Source organism: Nothobranchius furzeri, chromosome 14, assembly GCF_043380555.1.
Source record: "Nothobranchius furzeri strain GRZ-AD chromosome 14, NfurGRZ-RIMD1, whole genome shotgun sequence".
NCBI classification, from domain to species: Eukaryota; Metazoa; Chordata; class Actinopteri; order Cyprinodontiformes; family Nothobranchiidae; genus Nothobranchius; species Nothobranchius furzeri.
The window spans coordinates 39,115,526-39,127,853 of record NC_091754.1 but is presented as its reverse complement, the minus strand read 5'-3'; the positions used below and the strand labels follow the sequence as shown (position 1 = coordinate 39,127,853).

At 43.4% G+C, this 12,328-nt stretch overlaps 1 protein-coding gene across 1 annotated transcript in view; it reads left to right on the top strand.

Moving 5' to 3' along the window:
* f5 (coagulation factor V) overlaps nucleotides 1-12,328 on the top strand; it is a 67,578-nt gene that overhangs the window by 13,032 nt on the left and 42,218 nt on the right. Inside the window, exons 3-4 of the mRNA XM_015965688.3 lie at nucleotides 4,945-5,067; nucleotides 7,001-7,213. Coding sequence (XP_015821174.1) covers nucleotides 4,945-5,067; nucleotides 7,001-7,213 — 336 coding nt within the window. The remainder of the gene's footprint in view (nucleotides 1-4,944; nucleotides 5,068-7,000; nucleotides 7,214-12,328) is intronic.

Genomic DNA, 12,328 nt, shown 5'->3' with positions numbered 1-12,328 from the left:
AACCTTGCAACACTATAGATGGTTTTCTGTGTGGCTGTATGTGTTTATGATTTCATGGAAAAGTCAGCGATTGTTCATATGTTTATGATGTATATTAATGATTGTTTCAGGTGTTGTTGAGGTGTTGTGCACCCATGTGTATCTGCTAGTGTAGAAGGTGTTTTAGAGAACAATAGGTGCGCATGACCACTTCCTTCATAGCACCCTCAATTAAAAGACTAGCTCCTTCATAGCACCTGCAGAAAAACATTTCTGGAGCCGCCCCTGCTGAGTTTACTCAGCTATTTGCCGACGTTGAAGCCCAGAAACTGAGATTTTAACCGCTCAGTAATGTGTTCATGACTGAAAGAGAAAGTTTTCCAACTAACTTCCAGACAGAGCTGATATAACTCCAGCGAGCAGCAACACGCTCAAACCAGCATGACTCTGTGGCTGCTGTAGTTGTTATTTTTCCTCCCCGACACACAACAACGTGGTCAAGCTGCTCAGACATGTTCATCAGCACAAACCTATGTGAGCACCTGTTGTCATCTAATGTTGTCCTTATTATGATGAAGATGAACAAAACAACAGGAGTCTCTTCCTCAGCTCAGATCAACCCCATGATGCAGGTATCTGGCTGGAACAGGTGAGCATCACAGTAAACCAGTGGAGCAGACTGAGCTTTAAATATTTAGGTTTTATGCTCTTTTTCTGCTCAGCCAGCGGGTCAGTTTTAATATATTTTTGATATTTATCTCGCGGGCCACATAAAAATGCTCTGCGGTCCTTGTGTCTGACACATGTGGCCTAAGGGAAACAGAATATTTCAGGGGAACATAATTTCCTCCAACACCTGTTTCACGTGGATCATGAAGCCTCGATGTAAACAAACTGGCTGCCGCTACCAGCTTATATGGGTATGGAGCGATCACTGGCTGCTCGTTAGCCATGGCTGGTGAAGGAGTGTTGGTGAGCCAGGGACATGCTGGAGATCAAGTAAAGAATGCTGACTTATCTACCAGCTAATCGTGGCTCACGACTGGCGTGGTGGAGATCGGCATCACGAGCTACTAGTTAGCCACAGCTAGAGCCGGGGAGACGCTGTGTATGCTGCGTGTAAACTCCCACGGATCACCAACAAAAGGAGACCCAAGTCTAAAGGTAAATTTTGAGAAGAAGCCTTCTGAGCCGGAACGCGTGGAGAACTACACCGCTGTTAGTAGAGTGTTGTGGAGATAAAGTAAACAACGCTGATTTAGCCACTGGCTAGCGGACGAGCGCTGGAGCGTGTTGGGCGAGACGGCAGGCTGCAGGAAGAGAGGAGACTTGAGTAGAAGGACTTTGGAGCAGACACGTTGGGACCGGGTTGGTAGTTCTGTTACTGACACTTTGGGACCGGGTCAGGCGTTCTGGTACTGACACGCTGGGACCGGGTCGGGAGTTCTGGTACTGACACGTTGGGGCCGGGTCGGGAGTTCTGGTACTGACACGTTGGGACCGGATCAGGATTTCTGGCACTAGGAAAAGATGGATGAACAAGTTGAGGTGAGTTTGGGAGTCAGAGACACTAATCGGAGGCTGGAGAACAGCTAATAGTGGGCGGGGTCTGAACATGTGCAGCTTCCTTGTGTCGGACATGATGACGAACTGACACATTTTATGTGTCTTTTGATTTAATTGTTTTTTATTCAATCTTACAAGTACAGCAACGGTGTAGCTATTCTTTTCTTTTTCTTAGTTGAATTATCAGACTCCATGCTTCCAGAATGCACTGCTGCCCTCTGCTGGTTCTTTCAGGTTACAGTCATAGTACAAACGGTAACGTGGAGCTCGTATGTCCCTAAACAGCTACTGTACTTTAACATGTTGGATGACCATGGAGCGTCGACCAGTTTATGTATATAAAAATGTAAAATTTCAAGTTGAGAGGAATATTTAGAATTGATGTTGGTGAGAACCATTAGTGAAAAAGGACACGTTTGTGAACTGGAAACACAGGATTAGATAGTTTATGTTTATGTATTTAGTAGATGCTTTTGTCCAAAGCGACTTACAAGTGATAACTGGCATGTTGCCCTTGAGGCTAACAACAACAACTTGACATCAATCATGGAGAGGAGGGAGAAGCCCAGAATCTGACATCCTCTTCAGCTCAGAAAGCGTCTATGATTACACTCAAGCGTGACGCGTCAACCCGGTCTCACAGTAAGACCAGGTTGGAACTGTTCAGGTTTACGCAGACAATCTTTACATTTAGAATTGACATACAGATGTAAAATTAATGCAGTAAAATATGAAGCATTTTATTTAAATATCCATTCATTATTTTACAAGCACAGAGAGCCGCATCAGATGGATGGAAGAGCCGCATGCGGCTCCAGAGCCGCGGGTTGCCAACCCCTGACTGAAACGCAGCAGTAGAGCCCTGCGCGGGACTGTTTTCTTCATCCCGCTCCTGCCCGTTCCCGCTGAATTTATGACAATTACCGCCCGCAACCGCAACGTGCATGTCACTCGCTTCAGTGGGAGGAGCCTTCCCGCATGCGCTCTGGTTCTGCGACGCGCTCCAAGCCAATCTCCACAACTTCAGCTCGCTGTGCACATATGCGCTGACAGCGAGCTGCGCTGAGCAGTGTCCAGCTCAGATGTTCAGATGGGAATAATTTCTTGAGTGATTTAGCTACATCTGCGATTTGCATAGAATAAAGTGTCAGTTCGTCTGCATGTGTCGGGGTAATTCTTTCTATTCTTTCTCCGTCAAAATAAACGTTCAAATACGGGAACTATCCGGTCAACACAAGCCCTGCTTTTGGCTGTTTTGTTTTCTTGTGAAAATTGTTGGAAAGAGATCAAATTTAACTTGATTAACACCAGAGCCAGTGCGCCGTTATCTCCGTGACGGTAAATCAGGGAAAAACAAATAGATTGGATCCTGCACGTCTTTTAACACATTGGTCATGATTGACGCACTTTGTTTTAATTTAGTTGGTTAAAAAAGTTGGGCTCAGGCTCGGGTCGAGCCAGATAATCCTGAAAAAATTTCGGACCAGGTTGGGCTGGCGCTCCACCCCCTCGGGCCGGGCCGGACACGGGCTCAGATTTTAGGCCCGTGCAGGGCTCTAGTGTGTGTGTGTGTGTGTGTGTGTGTGTGTGTGTGTGTGTGTGTGTGTGTGTGTGTGTGTGTGTGTGTGTGTGTGTGTGTGTGTGTGTGTGTGTGTGTGTGTGTGTGTGTGTGTGTGTGTGTGTGTGTGTGCTCTGTCTTCTCCATCCCCAGTGAGTTGTGGTGGATGGCTGCTTATACTGAGCCAGGATTCTCTGGAGGTTTCTTCCCGTTAAAAGGGAGTTTTCCTCTCCACTGTCGCCAAATGCTTGCTTTTTATGACGATTGCTGTAAAGACTCTGACTCCAGTCAGTGACTCGATGCAACCTGCAGGGTTCCTTATATAGGAAACGTTTTACTGATAGGCTTAATGGCCTGACCTGCATTGGAATGTTTACTATGTGAAGGTCCTTGAGACGGCTCTTGTCGTGATTTGGCGCTTTATAAATAAAATTGAATTGAATTGAATTGAAACACAAGTTTTCATTTAAATTTGTTGTTTTTAGTGGTTGAAGGTCACAATAATACCTTACTGCCTTTTTGTTTACTTGTTATCTTGTTATTATTTTCCTTCTTCCTTTTCTCTAAGTGTTGGTGCCGCTGTAACAAGTGAATTTCCCCACTGTGGGATCAATAAATTCTATTCTATTCTATTCTATTCTATTCTATTCTGTCTGAGGTAAATGGTAGCATGTTTAAACTGCGGTCAGCTCTAGTCATACTTGTCCTTGTCATACTTTATTCTTTAAAGGGTAACTAGGCAGTTTTGGCTTGCATTTAGCACCCCCTAGTGTTCATTTGTAGAACCGAAAGGAATGCCACGCTATGTGTTTGTATTTTTAATAAAACAGCTAAAATGTCTCTCCAGCCTCCTTTAGTATCTACTGGAGTGATGCATCACTAAATGAAACAAATCAGCAGTGTTCATGATCTAGAACAGGGCTTTTCACTTCCGGGCCTCAAGGGCCAGGAGCCAGCACTGGTCCAAAATGCTAGATTCACTGGTAGAATTAGCTGTACAGCAGCTCATCATCAGCTGATTGAAACCAGGTGTGTTGAAGCAGGATTAACTTTAAAGCATGCTGGATACTAGCCCTGATCTAAAATGTGCAAGAAACGTGTTGGAAGAACACTGCAGTGCCAGCAATGTAAGCTAATTGTTTTCTAAGTCCCAACAGGGCGGCCAGCAAGGCTGAAGTTGCAAGTGGATTATTTTGGCTACAGAAGGCGATGGGGGATGGGTGACCTTTCATTAATACTGTAAAGAGTAATTATAGCACATACTGGCTCAAGAAAACCATTTTAATTTATGGAAAAGTTGCAAAGTATCACTTTAGTAGAAGTACAAGTTTAAGTTTTCGTTTCTTTTTTTCTTCAAAAAATTTTTTTAAATAAAAAAATTTAAATATTTCATCCACAAAATAACACTGACAATTTTGTGGATTTTTCATCAACATTTGAATGATTACATGTTCAAAATCAATTGAATGTATTCATGATCATTTGGTTAATCATTTAAAATCACTGGTGCATCCTGATCTTACATAAGACTGATGACAATTGTGACTTTAGAATGTTTTACATAATGTATAAACATTCACCATCTGTGAAATGTTTAGTTATTCATTATTTAAGCATTTGTAAATGTCATCACAAGCTACAAAAAATGAAGCATATCTATTACCTAAGGCCTTGCTAATGATCTTTTAATGACATACTAAACACTTATAAATGTTTAATGACAAAGCTTTTATTATAAAGTGTTGCCCATAAATTAAATGTGTTTCTTAATGTTTGCTGTCAAAACGAAAACTGGTTCCTTACGATGCTCCAACGTCCAGGACCGTTGTGTTTCTCTGCAGGTCTGCTGGGACCCACGCTGAGGGCGGAGGAGGGTGACACAATAGTGGTGACGTTCAGGAACATGGCAACTGGAGTGTACAGTATCCACCCACATGGAGTGGCTTACGGGAAGCAGTCAGAGGGTCAGTAGGTCCAGAAAATAAAGCTCTCTGCCAGTCATCTACTCAGCTTGAGGCTTTACAGCTGAAGGACATTCAGAGTGAGAAGCAGGTGAGCTAGAGCACTCAAGTTAAGTACAGATATTTAATAGATGCAAAAAACAGAAACTAATGTTTTTGGCATGTATTAAATATTTGTACTCACTTGAGTGCTCTGGCTCACCTGCTTCTCAGTCAGTGGATCCAGTTGGGATTGGTTTGGTCACAGCAGGTGCTCCTCATGTTTTTCAGGCTAGTTATCCAAAGGGGTTTGAATGAAGGCAACTGGACTTCTTTGGTTTCTTGAAGATGTTTTGCTTCATAGGTAGTTTCTGCTCGTTAAGCAACAACAGACAGCTACAGTTTATAGGCTTGACTCTCCCATATTCCAGTTAATCAAAGATCCTCAGATGAGAAGTTAAACATCTTCAAGAAACCAAAGAAGTCCACTTGCCTTCATCTCAAACCATCTTTATGCAGATGACATCCAACTGTACATCTCCTTTAAGCCCCATGAGATGTCTAAGCTGCAGCTGTTACACACCTGCTTAAACTCTATCAAAACCTGGATGGCTGGGAGCTTTCTACAGCTGAATGAAGATAAGACTGAGATCCTCATCTGTGCCCCAGACAAGCTGGTTCCCAAAGTCAGAGACTCTCTTGGCCAGCTTGCTTCTCACACCAAACCTTCTGTCAGGAGTCTTGGCGTGACCTTTGACCCAGCTCTCACCCTGGATTCTCATGTCAGTTCTCATGTTCGCTCTTCCTTCTTCCATCTCAGGAACATTGCTAAGCTGAGTCCCATTCTGTCCCGCTCTGAACTTGAGACAGTTCTCCACACCTTCATCTCCTCACGCTTAGACTACTGTAACTCTCTTTTCACGTGTCTGAGCAGAACCTCCCTGAACCGTCTACAGGTGGTTCAGAATGCCTGTGCTCGGCTTCTGACCAAGTCCTCCAAACACACCCACATCACCCCGCTTCTCCTCCAGCTTCATTGGCTGCCAGTCAACTTCAGGGTTCATTTCAAGACTCTGGTTCTGGCCTATAGGGCCTTGCTTGGACAAGCACCATCTTACATTGGTGATCTTCTTAGTCCCTACACCCCCAGCAGGTCCCCGAGGTCCTATGACCAAAGCCTACTGGTTGTGCAGCACCAGGCTAAAGGTCAAAGGGGTCAGATCATCTGCTGCTGTGGCCCCCAGACTCTGGACCTCTCTCCCCCGAGCCTGAGATCAGTGGACTCAGTGGTCTCCTTTAAACTCACCTGTTCAGGCTTTTGTATGACCTTCATCACCCTCTCCTGGTTCTGCTCTCCCCACCTATTCCACCTTCCTCAGGATCCACTGATTTTCCTCTTTCCTATTCACTCTCTCTCTCTCTCTTTACATTTTTAATTACAATTGTCTATTTTTGCTCATTTTAATCATTTTCCAACTTCTTTTTATAGTTTAAATTTTTTGTTTTTGTGAAACGCCACATGATTTTTATCTTGAGGCTCAATAGAAAAGATTGTTTCTTCTTCATCTTCTTCACTTGAAGCCTTTTGAATTACCATGACCTGGATGAGTGAGAACCGTCACCAGCATACTCATTCTAATGATTAACTTGGATCAACAATTCAACAAACAACTCTGTTTGTCTTGTTCTGACATATTAACCAGGATATGCAGGACAGGAATGGGTCTGAGGTCCAGTGTGAAGCTGCTGTTTGTGTGTTTAGTGCTGTTTGTGAAAACTTGGATTTCAGAAAATTATTGCACAATCCAGCAAAAGCAAGCATCAGCAAACAGAGTAAAAAGATTGTTTTGGGAATAATTCAAAGGAATTCTATGTTTCATTCATTTTTTCAGATTTACAGTCAATAATAAATCCTCAGACAGTTCACAGCAATCTCACATGTTGTTTCTTTTTAAAGGGGCTAACTACTTTGACAACACGTCACAGAAGGAAAAAGAGGATGACATGGTGCTTCCCAATGGTGAACATGTCTACCATTGGGAGGTGACTCCAGATGTCTCACCTGTACCAGATGACCCTGCATGCCTTACCTACACCTATACCTCCCATCAGAATGTGGTTCAGGACTACAACTCTGGCCTCATTGGTGCCCTGCTCATTTGCAAGCCTGGTTGGTGTTGTATCTGTTTGGAAATCAGTTTGCTGCTTTTGCATGAACTAATGCTTACAGCCTGAATCCCAGAAACATTGAGACCTTCTGGTACTAGAATGTAAGGAACATTTTCCTTGTTGTTGAACTACATATTGGGTGGTCAAATCTAGAACACCAAAAAGTCAAAGCAGTGTGTGACCTGCATTCTATGTTAGGGTGACCATATTTACATTTTCAAAAACGAGGACAGGGGATCTGTGCCTACTGATGGCGTCACACTATGGCAATGCCATACAAATCAAATTGGGACCAAATATTTTCCCGGGGTTCTGTCAAATCACCTGGCTTAGAGCTAAAACTAATATCAGGTTCTGCCAACAAAATGAGTCTAGAAACAAATAATATGTAAAGTTTTGCACATTTGTAGTGTTTGCAAAAACTTTAAAAAGGATTTGACAGTTAAACACAAATTAGTCTCATGTGTCGTCACGGTGCAGGGAAGATTACAATCACACAGGTATCCTTGTGGTACTCCACAAACACAGTTCAAACACAGATGAGGTTCTACAGTTACCTCTGATGCTGCCTCACTTACTGAGGAAGAAGAAATCGCATTAGGGAGGATGCTAAGGATTTTATTTCTAATAGAATTAATTTTACTTGTGAAAAATCCCATAAAGTCATTGCTGCTGAGGGCTAAGGGAATAGATGGTTCAGAGCTATGATTCTGTGCAAGTTTGACAACTGTACTGAAAATAAATGTAGGATTCTACTTCTTCTCCTCAATTAGCAATGAAAAATAAGCAGTTCTAGTTTGTCAAAGCTTATTTTCATAAAGCACAAGAGTATTTTTCCAGGATAAGTAGGACTCATCCTGGTGTGTTGAGCGCCATGTTCTCTCTAACTTTCTAGAGTTGTGTTTTAAAGTTCGTAAATGAGAATTAAACCAGGGAGCCAACTTTCTGTCCCTAATTACCTTCTTTTTTAAAGGGGCAACATCATCTAAATCCACACGTAAAGAGGAATTAACATTATGAACTACGGCATCAATTAGTGAGGGGCTAGAAATAAAAATATTGCCCTCTGCTACGTTCCTCTGAGATGCTGAAGATAGTAAAAATGGAACAGTTGATTTAAAAAATGCAACAGCATTGTCAGATAGAGACCGACTATATTGAAATTTACTTTCATGTCTCAAGAACTCGGTTAAAAAAACTCAAAGGTTATCAGAAAGTGGTTCGAGAGGACTGGACTATGTGGAAATATCGTTATTTCCTCACACTCTATGCCATAAGTCTGTCACAATGTGGGTTAGAGGAGGAGGAGTAGGACCCAAAATGCAAAACAAGATGAATGAGGCAGAGGTGGAAGATAAAAAAAATCCTTTATTTAGGAGCAATCCTCAAGGGCAGGGAGCCAAAACAACAAAAATCCAAAACAAGCACTAGAGAACTAGAAATAATCCAAAACAACACTCGAGACCTAGAAACACTCAAAACTAGAGAGGAGAACAAGACTGACAGGGAACAATGGACCGACAAACACACAGAGAACAGACAGGGTTATATACACTGGGGAGGATGAGAAGGAGATGAACCACAGGTGTGTGGGGAGAGAGAGACCAGGTGAACTCAATTACTGATTAGGGAGGAAACAAACATGACCTAAGAATAAAAACTAAAGACAAGAAGAGCAGGAACATAACTAATAATCTGAGGGGGGGAAAACCTCAAACACTGATGGGAAAAACACACTAGAGAGACTAAAAACATGAACAGCTGTAACTAAAGGATAAAGACCTAAGAATAAAACCAAAGACCTGAAGGGCAGCAAACATAACTAATGTTCTAAGGGGGAAGCAGAAGCTAGATAAAAACACTACAGAAAGAAAACCTATAGGGGTGTGACTAAAAGGGGGCCAAGGGGACACAGGACCTGGGAGGGGATTGCCTGAGGAGGGAAACCTAGAAGGCTGAAGATCTGGGAGCAAATGGGGAACACTAGGAGACACAAGAGGAAGACGCAGACAAGGACACATGAGGGCGCTAGGAGACACAAAAGGAGAATCGAGAGAGGGATAGAGAACAAGGAGAAACATGAGGGGAGACGCAGACTCAGACCATGACAAAGTCAGCACAAGGTCCAATATATGATGGCAGGAGTGGGTGGAGCTATGTATTCTTTGGGTAAAACCAATTGAGTCTAAGATATTACTAAAGGCTGCATTGAGATTACCTTCAATGTCCACATGAATGTTAAAATCCCTCACTACAATGACCTTATCAGTATTTAGCACCAAATCAGATAAAAAATCAGACATCTGATCCAAAAACTCAGAGTAAGGGCCTGGTGGACGATATAAAACTACAAACAAGAGTGGTTTTACAGTTTTGCAATCTGGATTAGGAAAACTAAGAATAAGATGTTCGAACGAACTGTAGCTATTAATTGGTAAGGGACTGATTAATAAGTCCGAATGAAAAATGGTTGCAGCTCCTCCTCCTCGCCCTGTACTTCCAGCAATATGATGATTTAAATAATTTGAAGGAGTCGACTCGTTTAAACCAACATAGTCCTCTTGCTGCAGCCAGGATTCTGTGAGAGAGAGCAAAGAAATCTGATTATCACAAATCAAGTCATTAACTAACAAAGTCTTAGGAAAAATGGATCTAATGTTCAACAACCCACATTTAAATTTTCTAGTTTTCTGCTCAGGTGAATTTGTTCTAATATTTATGAGATTTCCATGATTTGCTTTATTAAGCCTGATATTTAATCTGTGTCATTTTGGTCGTGGGCAGGACACTGTCTCTATGGGGTAGTGGGTGGGTAACAGTACAGAAGCTGCAGAGGGGTGTGTTAAACTACGACTCTGCTTCCTGGTCTGGACCCTGGGTTGTCATGGAGGACTAATAAAACTGGCCATGTTCCTAGAAAGAAGAGCTGCTCCATCCAAAGAGGGATGGATGCCGTCTCATCGCATCAGACCAGGTTTTCCCCAAAAAGTTTTCCAGTTATCAATGCAGCCTACGTTGTTTTCAGGACACCACCTAGACAACCAGCGGTTGAAGGACAGCATGCGGCTTAAACATGTCGTCACTGGTCCGATCAGGCAGGGGGCCAGAGAAAATTACGGAGTCCAACATTGTTTTGGCAAACTTACACACCGAAGCAACATTAATTTTAGTGACCTCCGATTGGCGTAACCGGGTGTTGTTACTGCCAGCGTGAATATCAATCTTACTATAATCTTACAAGGTTGGGACCTTCCCCTCCTGGACATCCCCCTCCCTCATGATGGGACAGAATTGTTATTATTTCAGAGGAGCCAAGGTCCACCTGATGCCCCTGAGCCTGGGCCATGCACTGCAGCGTGTTTTCGCCTTCTTCCTGGCAGCATACAATTCAGGACCCGGTCTCCAAGGCCTCACCCAGGACCTCACATGGGGCCGGCCACCCCCCACATCCCGAGTCCCCAGGTCCCCACCCTAGATCCAGGCAGCAACCCATGGCCACTGCCAAGACTCCCCAAGGGGCCCCACTCACAAACGCCAGTAGTCCACCCCTGGAGACAGGCCAGTCAAATCTTGAATAGTACCTCTTTCAACCCACAGGTGCTCATCCATATCCTGGACAGCTTTCTGCATTAGGATCACATCTCTCAATGCAATCTTGTCTTCTAGGTCCACCTTACGTGTGACCAGGAAAACTTGACCTGCTCGGAAAGCCCCTGTTATGGACTTTGCTGCCTCATCAACTGCAAGTGTTATCTCATGTAAATCGTGACATGCCTGTTTTATGAGCAGCACATTTTGGCAGGTTTCATCATAGCCTGCAAAAGTTTCACAACTTGGTCATGATGGTGTATAGGAGAACCATCAGTTTTCTTAAACCCTCGGTTCATCCACACCCCACCAAACAAATGACATACGTCATGTGCTTGTGCTGAGTCTGTGAAAATTGTGACTCATTTACCTTCTGCCATCAAGCAGGCCTCGGTCAAACCAACAAGCTCTGCCAACTGTGCAGATGCAGGCTGTGGGACCATTTCAGCTTTTACTGTAACAATTTCAGATCCACTGACTAACTATAGCTTAGCCAGCAACCAATTCATCTCCTATCCGGTAACAAGACCCATCAATCCACAGCTCCATATAAGCTATATTAGCTTTAAATAGCTGAAGGCTTATTCTTCTAAAGAAGGCAAGCTTTCTGCACACAAAAAAATGCTTACATGGACCAGAGTGAATTCTCTGACCACATACAGTAACCAAGTTCTGCACCTGCAGTATTTTCTTTAGATACCACACATGGGTCTTGTGTTATTGGAGGATTTGGCAGAGCATGGAGGGAACGCGTCCTCTGTGAGTGCACTGATTCCCGAAGGAGATCCTTCTGGAGCTGTGATGTGATTTGGGACCCATTGTGGACAAAAGCACACAAATCCAATACCAGTCCATATTCTATTCTACAACTATGAAAACTTCCCAAAACCTCCTCTGCTCCCTGATCATACATGTGTTGCCAAGGTAACCAGACTGACTGACGGCTCAGAAGAGGTGGCACTCTCAGACAACATTTCCAAATAAAACTAACTCCGAACAGAACGACTCCTTGGATGTAAAATGTAAATGACGACCCGTTATTCTGATTTATCAGATTCAGTTTTATGCAGAAACATTTTATTTCATTCCCAACAGAGACCTCCTCTGTACCAACCGCATTTAAAACCTCTGCTAATAGTTTGGTTCCTTTGCACTTCAGCAGCCAGTGTCTCCATCTCGCTGTCAAGAAAGTTGTTTTATTTGGGAGCAACACGGGAATTCCCCTCATGAGCTGAGGATGTGGTGTGATTGGTTAACTGAGGGCATTCCTGTATGTGAACGACAATGAACAGACATAAGCACCTGGGTACGCTACAGTCCTTATGTCTGTCCGATGTCACGACCACACAGATTTATCATCAGATGACTGCGGAGGAACAGGCCTACACGTGGCCACCGCATGTTTCATAAGTCAGGATTTTGATTGTTCATACAACCTCCCACAAGGACCTCTGTCCCATATGGACTGTTTGTACTGGAGTCCATTAAACGCTAGATGTCCTCCCAGCTGTGTCCTCTTAAAACGGTT